The sequence below is a fragment of the Perca fluviatilis genome, chromosome 8, assembly GCF_010015445.1.
Source record: "Perca fluviatilis chromosome 8, GENO_Pfluv_1.0, whole genome shotgun sequence".
Classification (NCBI taxonomy): Eukaryota; Metazoa; Chordata; class Actinopteri; order Perciformes; family Percidae; genus Perca; species Perca fluviatilis.
In genome coordinates this window covers 6004583-6017331 of record NC_053119.1, presented here as the reverse complement: position 1 = coordinate 6017331, position 12749 = coordinate 6004583, and the positions used below count along the sequence as shown (strand labels likewise).

The following is a 12749-nucleotide window of genomic DNA, read 5'->3' as shown; positions in this document are numbered from 1 at the left end:
TTGGACAAACATCCACTACATGCCTCAGCAAAATATCTTCACAATGAGATAAACAATCCTCATTACCGTGGATATAACGACGTGGTTAAAGGCAAATCAAAGACCAGCTAGAACAGTCTGGTAAGTTCAGAAAATTACCTCTCTTTACTGTAATGCAGCCTGTAAAACCAGGAAAGGACAACACCTTATACAATATCTAGCCTCATATCTCGATATCGATATAATATTGATACATTGCCCAGCCCTAATTGAGATCTATAAAACCGATTCAGGCGGTTTCATAAATCGGACGAAAAGAATGCGTATGCATGTTTCTGTCTTTGTGCGAACACCCAGTTTTAGTCGTGAATCGACACCTGGATCTGTTCAGGTCGGGTCTTTGGGTTTTCGGGGGTTCAGGTATGGGTGAAGACCTCTAGCCAGGGCTGTCCTCTTGTCTGTCCCGAATGCTCAGCAGTCACGTCGCAGCTCTGCATGCTTGTCAAAGAGTCCACATCACTAAAAATGAATTATTACAGTATATCGGGTAACTTCTCCAGTCTCCACTGCTTGTGTTTGCTGTTTTACTCCCCCACACAAAGCCCTGCTCAAGTTTTAACGTTATTACATGAATACTTTATTGAAATCCACAAAAACTGCGTCATGCTGTTCAGTCCCGTTCTCTGAGAGCCAGCTGAAGAGCATGCGGCATTGTTCCCGTCTGCGTGAGCCAGGCTCGGCGTTGGAGAGGGAGGTTTGTGGTTTCAAATTGTTTCTGTGACACTGTGGGTCTTTTGTCAGCGGGGCGCCGCCTGCATGCGATTGTTCCTCAGAGACTCGGGGAAGATTTTGCGATGCGCCGTGTGTCTCGAGTCCTTGTGCTGCGCAGTGTGCATGTCTCGATGTGAATGATATCAGTGTAATAATAACACAAGTCAATTTTCTATTGCAGCTTGCAAGGGATAAATCTACCCGACATCTTGTAAGTTGAGAGAAGTTCTGCTTTCACGTGTCCCTCTGGATCAGAACATAGAAAACTAAATGAAGAGAATAATCATGACTGTCCTTCAGTTTTCACGTGTTCTCCTCCCTGACGCTTCATGTTTTGAGGTAGAATTAATTTTAAGGTTGTCATTGCTCACCAGGGAAAAAAAGAAAGTTCATGTTCAAGTGGATTGTTTATTTTAATCCATGAATTCAGTTGTACATTTAAGCAGCTTGAGAATTGATCTATTTAAAGTGTGAAATCACAGTGGTACCCTTTACAAATAAATAGATTGTAGCACATCAAACAAAATTAAAAAAAATATATACATCTTAAAGAAAGAGATTGAATCAACTTCGAAGGATTGTCATTATCGTAAAAACACACGGACCATCTCATGCTTGGTTTTGCTGTATCAAACATCTCCAGTACCCACATCCCTCTGTTCCTCCTGACTGACCAAAAGTAATAATTAGCTGAGTCTCTAAACTGGATGGTGACACACAGCTAATTAGCTACAATAGCTTTCTCGATTTCTGACCCTCAAAGGTCAGAACCGGTCGAGATGCCTTGTAATTGGTCAACAGCCATGTGCTATGTGTCAAAGTTCACCAAAGTTACCCTCACAAACAAATCCATTGATCGCAGCCATTCCTTTAAAAGTAATTGATTCTGTTGCACAATGTTGCCGCTTTAAATGCTGGTGTGATCGGGCCCTTAAAACAGGCAATGTGCATAGAAGGAAATACATAATCAGGCAATTTATACCAAACAAAGACACGTTATGCACTTTAAGTCAGTTATTGAGCAGAAATCAGATTCATTCACTCGTTCTCTCGATTTGTCAAATGCGAGGATTTGTCTCTTTCCTGTGATTTATATTACTGATGAAGTGGATAAGCTTGGGACTGTTGGTCAGACAAAACAAGAATTTCAATTTCAATTTGAAGACAAATTGTTTAAACCCAAAACAATGGAGAGGTTACTCAATATTGAGACTAATCGTCGGTTGCAGTTGTGCTGCAGATTCAGCTGTGGCATCCGTGACCGATCCGAGGTATGATCTGAATTCAGGCCCGCTTTCAGAAACATTTCTGTATGTTTGAATGTGTCCGATAGTCTTTTTCTGAGTGAGTCTGCAGCAGAACTGGCGGCGCTGGTGACCGTGTTGGGGAAGGGGGGGCTCGCACCAACGCTCGACCAGGAGGCTGGTCGTGTTTCTTAAAAAGGCTCCTCACTCCGACTCCCCCAGCCTTTTTTTATTTTATTTTTTTCCCACAACACAGAACCACACTGTTCCTCTACCTCACTTCACTTGGCCCTCCTCGATCAAATGAAGGAAAAAAAAAGAGAAAAGCTGGCACTTCATTAGCGAGCACAGACGGGCGAGTGGGATCGTCCCGGTCCCCGGGGAGCGGGGCGGAGCGCGCTCAGAGAAGAGCACCACTAATTAGACATGAGGGGGATAGCCACCGAGTGTTTAATTGCACCGCGGACTCAGCCCAAAGCGTTTATTCCTGTGCGCCACTTGTTAAGGTAACAGTCTTTTAAAGGCGAAGTGAGAAAAGTGAGGGAGTGAGTGCTGCTTGTTTTAACCCCCCCTCCATCCTACGGGTGGTTGTCATTCTAGCCAGGCGCTGTACACTTGGATGTCGGTGGCGCCGAGCGTTGCCATGTGTTGCTGTGTAACCTGTGCGCAGGGGAGAAGGCGGGGAGACGTCCATCTGTCTCTGTTTCAGCCTGGCGCGGTGTTTACTGACTGAAAACCACACAGCTCTGCACCCAAAAAACCTGTTGAAGAAGCCGAACACACTCATCTTTATTTATTTTTCTCGGGATAGATAGAAGATACTGAGCGTTCGTGATGTTTCTCTCTGTCACCACTGGTTGCCCAAATTGCCAGTGAAGAAAGGATCAAGCCAGTGAATGTGTGTGCACAGTAAATACCAAATCCAAGAGTGTTCTGCCCTTCATTTTTTACTACTTAGATTTATTTCCATCTTTGGAAATCAGTTTGCTGCACAGTAATAATCCATCAGTCCACAACTTGTGCTTTTGATGACCGTTTGATATACTGGATTTATTATTCAGCTGCTGAAAATGTCGTGTTTATGACCCATGTTGTCAGGAAATCAACGTTAGAAAGCAAACATTAAAAAACATGGAATGACATTTTGAAAACGATGTAGTGCATTTGGTTTACAACATATTTGGTAAGACCTAAGTCTATGAGTCTGCAATTTCCTAATAATAATATTTAGTTTCCAGGAAACAGATTCAAACAACACATCAAAGAAATTAGTTGGAAATTACAGACTCGTATATAAGAAAAAAGCATTTTGAAATGTGTCTTTTCAACAGCAAACTGTAAAGCCTTTTGAGTTTTCTTAAATGTGTTCTTGAAACGGTTCCTGCTCACAGCTGTATTACCATCGACAGATCACATGAATTAGACATGAAAACGAAATTATGAATGACATTGGCCCGTCAGCTATTTAGCGCGAGCCGCTATCATTTGCAGCTACGGTGTAGAGACCCTCTTCCTCCAAAAAAAGAGAACGTTCAGTGCAGCAATACTCCAAAACCTTTTTGTCAAATTCATAAAATTTGAGCTGTGAAACACGCAAGTGGGTTCACCTAGAAGTTGTTTAAAGTAACTTCACACATACAGCGAAACATCAAAAGTGATCAGAAGGAAGACAAATGGAAAATGTCCAGATCACTTCAGGAAAGGTAGGAAAAATGGCTAAGCCGCGTTCCGACCCGACAACAAACGGGGGTGCGGTGAGCACCCTGTTGTGTGCGCAAGCGCTCTGCCTTGTTAATACCACAAGTTTACAGACACGACTCTGCTGATTGGGTAACACCTATGACCAATAACCAAGAGTCCCACCCAAGAAACGAGAGAGAACGTAACTCAAAGCCGTTGCGAGGAAACATGTCGTTCAACGCGGAAACCGTAGCACGGCGCACGCCGTTTTGAGCTTGAACGTTCCGCTAAAAGTCTAATCGGCATTACATCTAGTCATTTTCAATCCACTGTTTTATATTCTACATCAAAAAAATTATGGCTGGTTTGGAAAAGACAGCAGTAGCAGTACGTAAAAGAGTTGAGTGGAACAAATGAGCATCGTAGAAGATCCTTGTAGGAAACCGCAGGCGCTCCATGTGAAAAAGTGTGTTGTTGTTATTGTCTTTGTGGTATTCGGTTGGTAACCCTCTCCGTCCTCGCTGCAGCAACGGCTCGGCCACCTCGGAGGATTTGTTCTGGAAGCTGGATGCTCTGCAGATGTTCGTGCTGGACCTCCATTGGCCGGAGCCAGAGTTCGCCAAACATCTGGAGCAGAGACTCAAACTGCTGGCGAGCGACATGATGGAGGCCTGTGTCAAGAGGTCAGACTGAGAGGTCGCCACAGCTGGATCAGGACCTCTGGGTTCACATCTGTCTGGATCCTTCTCACTCTTTCTTTTTTTTTTTCTTTTTTGTGCCGCACATCTACCAACGTGAATCCCTTCTTTTTTTAATACTATAAAGATAGAACACCACCCAGTCAATACACACAACTGTCCCTCCAGTAATTAGCTTCTGAGTTCAAAAAGAAATCGAAGCAAACTGATTGCTACCCTTAAAAAAAAAAAAACTAAAACCTCAACAAACTGAAATCTAGTTTTTTTTTTTAAGCTTGTTGTTAACACTGATGCTCAAATCATTTTTAGTTCTGTGGACTTTTTTGTAATTTAACAAAAACTTTCACAAACTTGTGTCCCAGCTCTACAGAACATTCATTACATTACATACCTTTTTTTGAGCAACAACTGTCATCAGTACAAACCTCTTTTTGTGTTTTTGCCCCCACAGAACCAAATCTGCATTTGATTCCAAAATGCAGAAAGCGAGTAAGTCAACGGACTTCCGGGTGGCGCTGTCCGTCTGCACCATGTTCAACTTGCTGATGGACGCCAAGAAGCAGTGCTCCAAACTCTGCGTGCTTGACACCGGTCAGGAGGTAAGCTAACGGTCACATAGTCTCGCTTTGCCGGACCTTCCTCCACAGCGCTGCGGAGGGGGGTCTGGCTAGTCCACACGGCATTCTGGGATGGGAGAAAAACGTGCTCTGGTTTATTGGCATTTCTTTAAACCAATCACAATCGTCTAAGCGCTGGATGTAGCCACGGCGCGCTTGCAAAATAGCCTCGGGAAGGAACTTGTTTTGGTGGAACACGTGTACGTTCAAAAGTAGTTTTAGTCGTGCAACAGAAAACTCAGATTGGACAGATAGTCTAGCTAGCTGTCTGGATTTACCCTGCAGAGATCTGAGGAGCAGTTAACCATAGTCCTCACAAATCCACCGGAGGTTAGAACACCAATGCAAAGAAAGAGGACGGTAACGGACATCCAGCAGAAAAGAATGAGATCCGGCAGAATTGCCGGCAGCACCGGTAACAATCCCAGAAGTGGAACGTCGTGGATATAGACTAGGGCTGCACAATATAAGGAAAATATGCGGTAATGTTGTTGAATATCGCCAAACGATATTTCAATCAGGAGAGACTTCGTAGCAGATATGCAAAGATTTATTTGTAAGCTACATTGCACAATATGAAATGTACAAAGTCTTTGGAGATTAGACTCCATCGCATCAAATATGTTTTAAAGGGGTAGAGAAACCCAGACATATCCCCCCGATGGAGTCTAGACACTGGTGGTGGTGGTGAAGGAGCACAAAGACTACATCGAAGGTGCCAATGGGTGCGGTCAGCTGGACGTAAAACCCTGGGTATCATGGGTGAAGAAGACTTGGGGTTGAAGGGGGGGAGGAGGGTCGCACTCTTTGCCTGAAATGACAACTGACAACCGCAGAGGAGAGAACAGATTTAAAGCAGGGATGTCATGCTGTGATTGGCTTGTGAAATACGTGGCTGAATCTGATTGGTTTAACTGAAAAGTGAATGCCTAGAAACAGCTGATCAGTTTAGGAGAGATGTGATAACGTTATTGAAGTCTCCCTGAAAGAACTTACGCTGAGCTTCATTACTTGCATAAACATAAACAGTGTACTTAAAGTTAGTCAGTTCTGCAGCTTTCAGTATTAAAATACCACATTGCTCCTTGAATTTAAAACAGAATTAATTTCCAACATTCTTTTATTGAACAAATTGAAGATTGAATTGAATATAAAAGGCACCACTAAAAAAAAAAGAAAAAGAATGACGGTTACATTTGAAAGTGTATTTTTTATGCTGATATTTTCTTTCAACCAACACAAAAATCTTGGAGTGCCTTTTCGCAATATGGTTATTGCGCCAGTTGATATTGCGATGACGCACACTGAACCAAATGAAAAAATGCAACAATGTTGCAACTTTACCCCTGAATCCACCGAACTATTCTTTTATTACAAGTTTTCTGAAATTCCAATATTTAAATATGCATTTGAGTCATTATCTAATATAACTTTTGATGACTTTAGGTAGAAATCCACAGATGCTAACACCTACATTTTGGGTGTTTTTTTTCCCAGTAGTCTTTGAAGAAAACATGTTATAGAAGCAACATAACCCAAAGATTGAACTCTGCGCTGAATTATTTCATCTTTGTGAGTCTATCCTTTTTTTAATTGCAGCGATCTACTGAGACAAACTGATTTCGGTCTGAAATCATAACCAGCCGCTGATCCTGGCATTATCTCATTTCTAGAAATAATCTCAAACGAGAGGAGAAACTGGAACAAAAGAAATCATCTTCACGTTGGCAGAATATTTTCCTTTGTTTGTAGAAAAACGAGTCTTGGCTGAATATCAGACTAAATCACTTAAGACGGACGGACGGTCTGTATTTTTCAGTTTGCATCTCACAGCTTCCCATCAGAGACTCATCCCTCGCTGAGTGAAAGTGTGTCAGCTTCTAAAAAAAAAAACCCTCAGCCGTCTTTTATTTTAAAACTCATGCTGAACAGGTCGAGTCAAACTGTCAGAGTTTCCCTCCAAAAGAAAATCCAGCAGGCGAGCAGTTCAGGTGTATTTGTGTTCACTTGAAAACAGCCAAGCGCTCGACACGAGCTGTTAAATGGATGACCGTGAAGCCCGTGCGAGGAAGGCAGCCTTGGCGTTGCTGAGAGCGAAACCCTTGGCCGCAGACAGAGAGCTAAGCTCGCTGCTCTCTTGACCTTCAGATTGCTTTCTTCTCCAGCTTCCAACAAGCCACCGCCGCTCAAAAAACCACCGTCCACCATTCATTTATTCCTGAATACCCGCCTGCAGAAGGACACTCTGTGTTCCACCTTCATACACACACACACACACAGCATCCGCACACAGACTGGTTCTAGTGTTGTACTGGCACGTTTTATTTAAAAAAATTTCGAAATGCAAAAAATGAAGACGATTTCAGACACAAAGCAAGACCAGAAACTACAAAGAAAAGAGGAAATAAAGGGGGCGGGGTCACAGTATAAACAGTTTATCAACAGCTAGAGCTGGAGCAATTCAAAATTTTGATGTACAATTAATTGTCTCCGAAATAATTGCAATTAACAATATAATTGTCTCTTTCAGTCAAATAAAATAGTGAATTAATGTATTACTTTTTAAAACGAGTTCAAGTTTTGAATCAATTCCAAGATACATCTTTTGGTTACATCACTGTTGACAAAGTGCTGCCGCAAGATTGTATTGCAATGATTTATTCCTCCACACGTAAAATACAACTAGCACTGTAGTTACCAAATGTAAAGTTGCTTATCTTCTGCGTTGGTACTCCTACCTGCTTCTCCAAACTGGGGGCATGTTGACCGCCATCTACTGTAGCTAACTAGAGCCCGACCGATAAAGGATTTTTAAGGCCGATATCGATACAAATATTTGGTGATTTAAAAATTTGTTATTTATAGTTATTTACTCACTAAAATAATATGATAATGCAGTTTAAAAATGAACTTGTTTGTTTTATTGTCACAACAGAACAGAGGAACATCAAAATACATTAAAGTTCTGATAAATAAAATTTATAAAAATACAAACTTAAGATATGAAACTTAAAGGGTTAAACATGAGTGCTGCCAACCGGGACGTTGTAGAGCGCCCTCTGGTGGACAAACTCTGCAACGCCAACACTCAGAATGGTTGAAGGGTGTTTCGTCCATTTTTATTTTGTTTTTTAAATATTCATTTATCGGCCATTATAAATGCCGATACCGATAGTTTTGAAAATGTCTAATATCAGCCCGCCGATATATCGGTCGGGCTCTATAGCTAACACACTGACTATGGAGAAGTAGCTCATACAACTACACTTCAAAACATCAGAACCATAGCTTTAGGTCTTACCCCCTTCCTAATTTAAGACCATCACATTTAGGTGCCAACAAACAAGATATCTGAACTCAAAAGGCACAGAACAAACAGAGATCAGATATTTACATGAGCCAGCAAAGATTGTAGAGTGACTGTAGAGTACAAAATGTCATAAATAAAGATTAACAGGTTGAATTGAGCATTTTGTGTGTGTCCACTCAACGGGGACAAACTGATTTCCTTCGGTCCTTCTGGGTTTCCTAACGCAACACACCCTCGTTTTACATTGTTGTTGTCGGACTGAACTTGATTCAGCCACAAAAACTTGTGTGATTAACCTTGATAATTAAATGTTTAAGTGTTTGATTGAAGACATTTTTTTGTCCAAATCGTTCACAGGCGTTTTCAAAAGGAGAAAAGCTTTTATTACTCGTCTGCTTTCTGCTCGTTTCACACGTTTGATTTTAACAGCCGAAAAAAAAGCAGTTACATCAGGAGCCACGGGGACTGATCGACTTGATTAAGTTTGATTTTCTAATTCCGAGATGTTTTGCAAATTCTGATTATTACTCTTTCTTGTTCAGTGTCACAATATAATGTGTGTCTGGCGTTGGACAACATGACTTTTGAGATGAAATATTTGATTCAATGTCAAAGCTATGATGAAAATGGGAAATGTAAAATCCACAGAAAGACATTAGTGGAAAGATATTTCATGATTACTTCTGTGGACATATCATTTCAACTCTTCAACTGTTTTTGTTTTTTAAATGAAATGTCACTGATTATGTTTTAAAATTATGTTTTTTTTTCCTTGTCTCATGTCCTCTCCCCTGTCCCTCATCTCCATGTGTCCTGGACGTCATTGTTTGAATCCCAGATTGACAAACAATGGGTAAGTCGTTTTTTTTCCTGTCACACTTCTCCACACAAGCTCCAATTAAAATAAAAGTTTTCTTGTTTCTAAATCATACTCCTTGTAAATGAAAGATCCTGAGTCATTAACCCAGCAGAATAGCATACAGAAGTACATTGTAGTTTTCTATTTATGTAAAAGTATAGCCTTTTCCACTCGCAGTGGCAGTGGTGGAAGTATTCAGATCCTAAAAGTACTAATACCACACTGTTATTATCTGTCGATATTAGGCATTTTCCAAACCATCCGTATCGGCATTTATAATGGCTGATAAATTAATATTAAAAATGTATTAAAAAGTAAAATAAAAACGGACGAAACACCCTTCAACAATGTTATGAGTGTTGGCGTTGCATAGTTTGTCCACCAGAGGGCGCTCTACAACGTCCCTGTTGGCAACACTCGTGTTTAACCCTTTAAGTTTCATATCTTAAGTTTGTATTTTTATACATTTTGTTTATCAGAACTTTCGTTACGTTCTGTTGTGACAATACAAGAAACAAGTTTATTTTTAAACTGCATTATCATATTATTTTAGTGAGTAAATAACTACAAATAACTAATGTTAGGGAAACCTTTTTTTTTGTTATGCGTTTCTGGATTATATATTTTTTTAATATATATATTAAAAAAAAAATATATATATATATATATATATATATATATATATATATATATATATATATATCGGCCGATATATCGGAATATCAGATTTTTAAATCACCAAATATTTGTATTATTATCGGCCTTAAAAATACTTTATCGGTCGGGCTCTAGAAAAGACCAAGTAAAGAATTAGTACCTCACATTCGTACTTATGTACAGTGCTTGAGTAAATGTACTTAGTACATTCCTCCACTGGGCAGTGGCTAATCCAATTTTAGATAGTATGTTAGAAGTGCTTGCTGCAGTGAGCTCTGCTAATATAAAGCATCATATCATCGGCATCAGGTGAATACTTTATACAGTACAGGCCAAAAGTTTGGACACACCTTCTCATTCAAATGCGTTTCCTTTTATTTTCATGACTATTTACATTGTAGATTCTCACTGAAGGCATCAAAACTATGAATGAACACATATGGAATTATGTACTTGACAAAAAACTGAAATAACTGAAAACATGTCTTATATTTTAAATTCTTCAAAGTAGCCACCCTTTGCTTTTTTATTAATAAGGGAAAAGATTCCACTAATTAACCCTGACAAAGCACACCTATGAAGTGAAAACCATTTCAGGTGACTACCTCATGAAGCTCATTGAGAGAACACCAAGGGTTTGCAGAGTTATCAAAAAAGCAAAGGGTGGCTACTTTGAGGAATCTAAAATATAAGACATGTTTTCAGTTATTTCACACTTTTTTGTTAAGTACATAATTCCATATGTGTTCATTCATAGTTGTGATGCCTTCATTGAGAATCTACAATGTAAATAGTCATGAAAATAAAGAAACACATTGAATGAGAAGGTGTGTCCAAACTTTTGGCCTGTACTGTACATGTTTTCTTTTTTCAGATTTTTTGAAGGGAACTCTGGGGGATTAAAGGGGACGTATTATTCTTTCCCTTGTTTTCTGCCATATCTATAATGTTACAAAAGCTGTTTTCGAAATCGTTCCCTACCACAGAAATAGTTCACTATATAGCGTGTTCGCCATTTTGTAATAGTGTCCGAATTTCATTCACTATACTATCCACTATTTTACTCCCATATACCACAATGCAACGTGGCCGTGTTTTCCCTGAGGAGAAGAAGAGGCAGAAGCACCCAAGGAAAACTAAAAAGGAAAAATGGAGCGGGCTTCTTTTTCTAAACAGTGGAAATGTAACATGCAACCTCTTACTCTTCTCCTGAGTGCTGTGTTTGTTTCAGGGACGTATTAGAAGTATTTTTGTTGTGGTTTGTTTACACTCTTGCCACGCCCGCCTCCGTCATACAAATAACCGGTGCATCTACTGACGCAACGAAATTTTTAGTGTCCGAAATCTGGTTTGGTCATTCCCTTATATAGTTCACTATATAGGGAATAGGGAGTGAGTGAATGAGGGTACAGTTTAGAACACAACTATAGTCAGATGTTCAAATAATGAGCTATATGTATGTAAAAGAAATCCTTTCTTTTTTATCTCAGCTCAAGCTGATGTCAATGTGACCGATTTCTTTAAATGGTCATCTGCTCCAGCCACATTACTACAGTGTTGCATGCACCGCTACATGTAGCTACATGCTAACGTCAGGGAAACTTGTAATCTTGGTTGCAGATGTTCATTGTTCTCCACTTTTGGATCACATTCCTGCTGGAACATGTCCGGCCGTGTATACTGTGGTCAAGAATCCTTTATTGATGATTTTTAACGATAGAAAGCCGCTTCGAAACAGTCAGTCCCTGCCATCTATGCGAAAGTAAAAGGCTGTTTCATGTGGTGTTGTAATTATTGTAAAAATGATTTTCCTACTAAGAAAAGTCACACTGCATTAACAATGTTACATTGGGCAGGCGTCTGCGCTCTCCAAGTGCCTTTCTAGTTTCCCATGAATGTGGTTCAGTTGATGCACGTCCGCGTTCCCTTGCCAGTAGGTGTTGTGAATTAGGCCTCCTGACCTCTGACCCCTGACCAGCAGGCTGAAGGGTTCTTGAAGAACTCGGTCTGAACTTGATCCAGACCTTTGGTGTGGTCAGTCTTCTGCCATGAGTCTTAAACTCTGTCGATCTGCAGCAAATCATTTGGCCATTTCTGACGCCTCGGCGACAAATTCTGCTGCCCCTCTTCACTTTTACCTCTTGTTTAGGGGCATCCAGATTTCGATTGGCTTCAGACGTTGGGAGTTCAACTGGCAAGCGAGCCGACAGCCTGGGAAGAATTTAAATAGTGAACTGGACAGTTTAATCCAGATGAGAAACTCCTCTGCTGCTGGATTAATGAATTCTGCTATTATAGACCCTCTGTAAAACTGGGGTGATCAGTTGAAATCAATGAAAATGCTAATCAGTCTGCTGTCTTTTTCTTGCTGAGGTCATTTAAATAGTGCCGGGGGGGGAGGTCATGTTGAAAATGTGACCCCGGTTCAGATTCTAAAACATCTCACAGAGCTGAAGTAGAAGCGGCGGCTACAGCTCAACGACCAGATAAATGTTTTTAAAAGCTCTTATTGTTCTTTTCGGGGTTTTTTTTTTTTTTTTGCAGCACCAATGGCAAAGACCAAACAATTTCTTCTCCTCCTCCTCTGCTTTTTCTATGCCAGCTTTTGTAGAAACAAAGAAGGAAAAAGCAGCAATGTTAATTGAGGTAAGAAGAGACAAAAACGACAAGCTCTCAAGATTTGCCAGAAAGATTCGGCCACTGAGAGAGAACTGCCATTTTGCGGACTTGTGGAAGAAAAAAAAAAAAAAAAAACATTAGGGCTAGCGGCGGTGACCTCCTGGACCCACAATTTGTCAGCGATCTATACGCTTTGTTGATTGAAATTTTTAATTTGGGTGTTCTTTAGACGGCCAGTGAAAGGGCATTGTCGCCAAGAGATGAACTCCCCTGCTGCTGCTGCCATTCAGCATCAGCCCCAGCCTTTTTTTTCCC

The 12749-nt window shown here is 40.5% G+C and overlaps 1 protein-coding gene across 5 annotated transcripts in view; it reads left to right on the top strand.

Annotated features, from left to right (window-relative positions):
• The window catches only part of cadps2 (Ca++-dependent secretion activator 2), a 268325-nt gene that overhangs the window by 224878 nt on the left and 30698 nt on the right, over window positions 1-12749 (top strand). For 3 of the 5 annotated variants that reach the window (XM_039809759.1, XM_039809758.1, XM_039809762.1), the window contains 4 exons: window positions 932-961; window positions 4202-4357; window positions 4824-4971; window positions 9138-9152. In XM_039809759.1, coding sequence (XP_039665693.1) covers window positions 932-961; window positions 4202-4357; window positions 4824-4971; window positions 9138-9152 — 349 coding nt within the window. The remainder of the gene's footprint in view (window positions 1-931; window positions 962-4201; window positions 4358-4823; window positions 4972-9137; window positions 9153-12749) is intronic. The other 2 variants (XM_039809760.1, XM_039809761.1) reach the window with 1 other exon arrangement.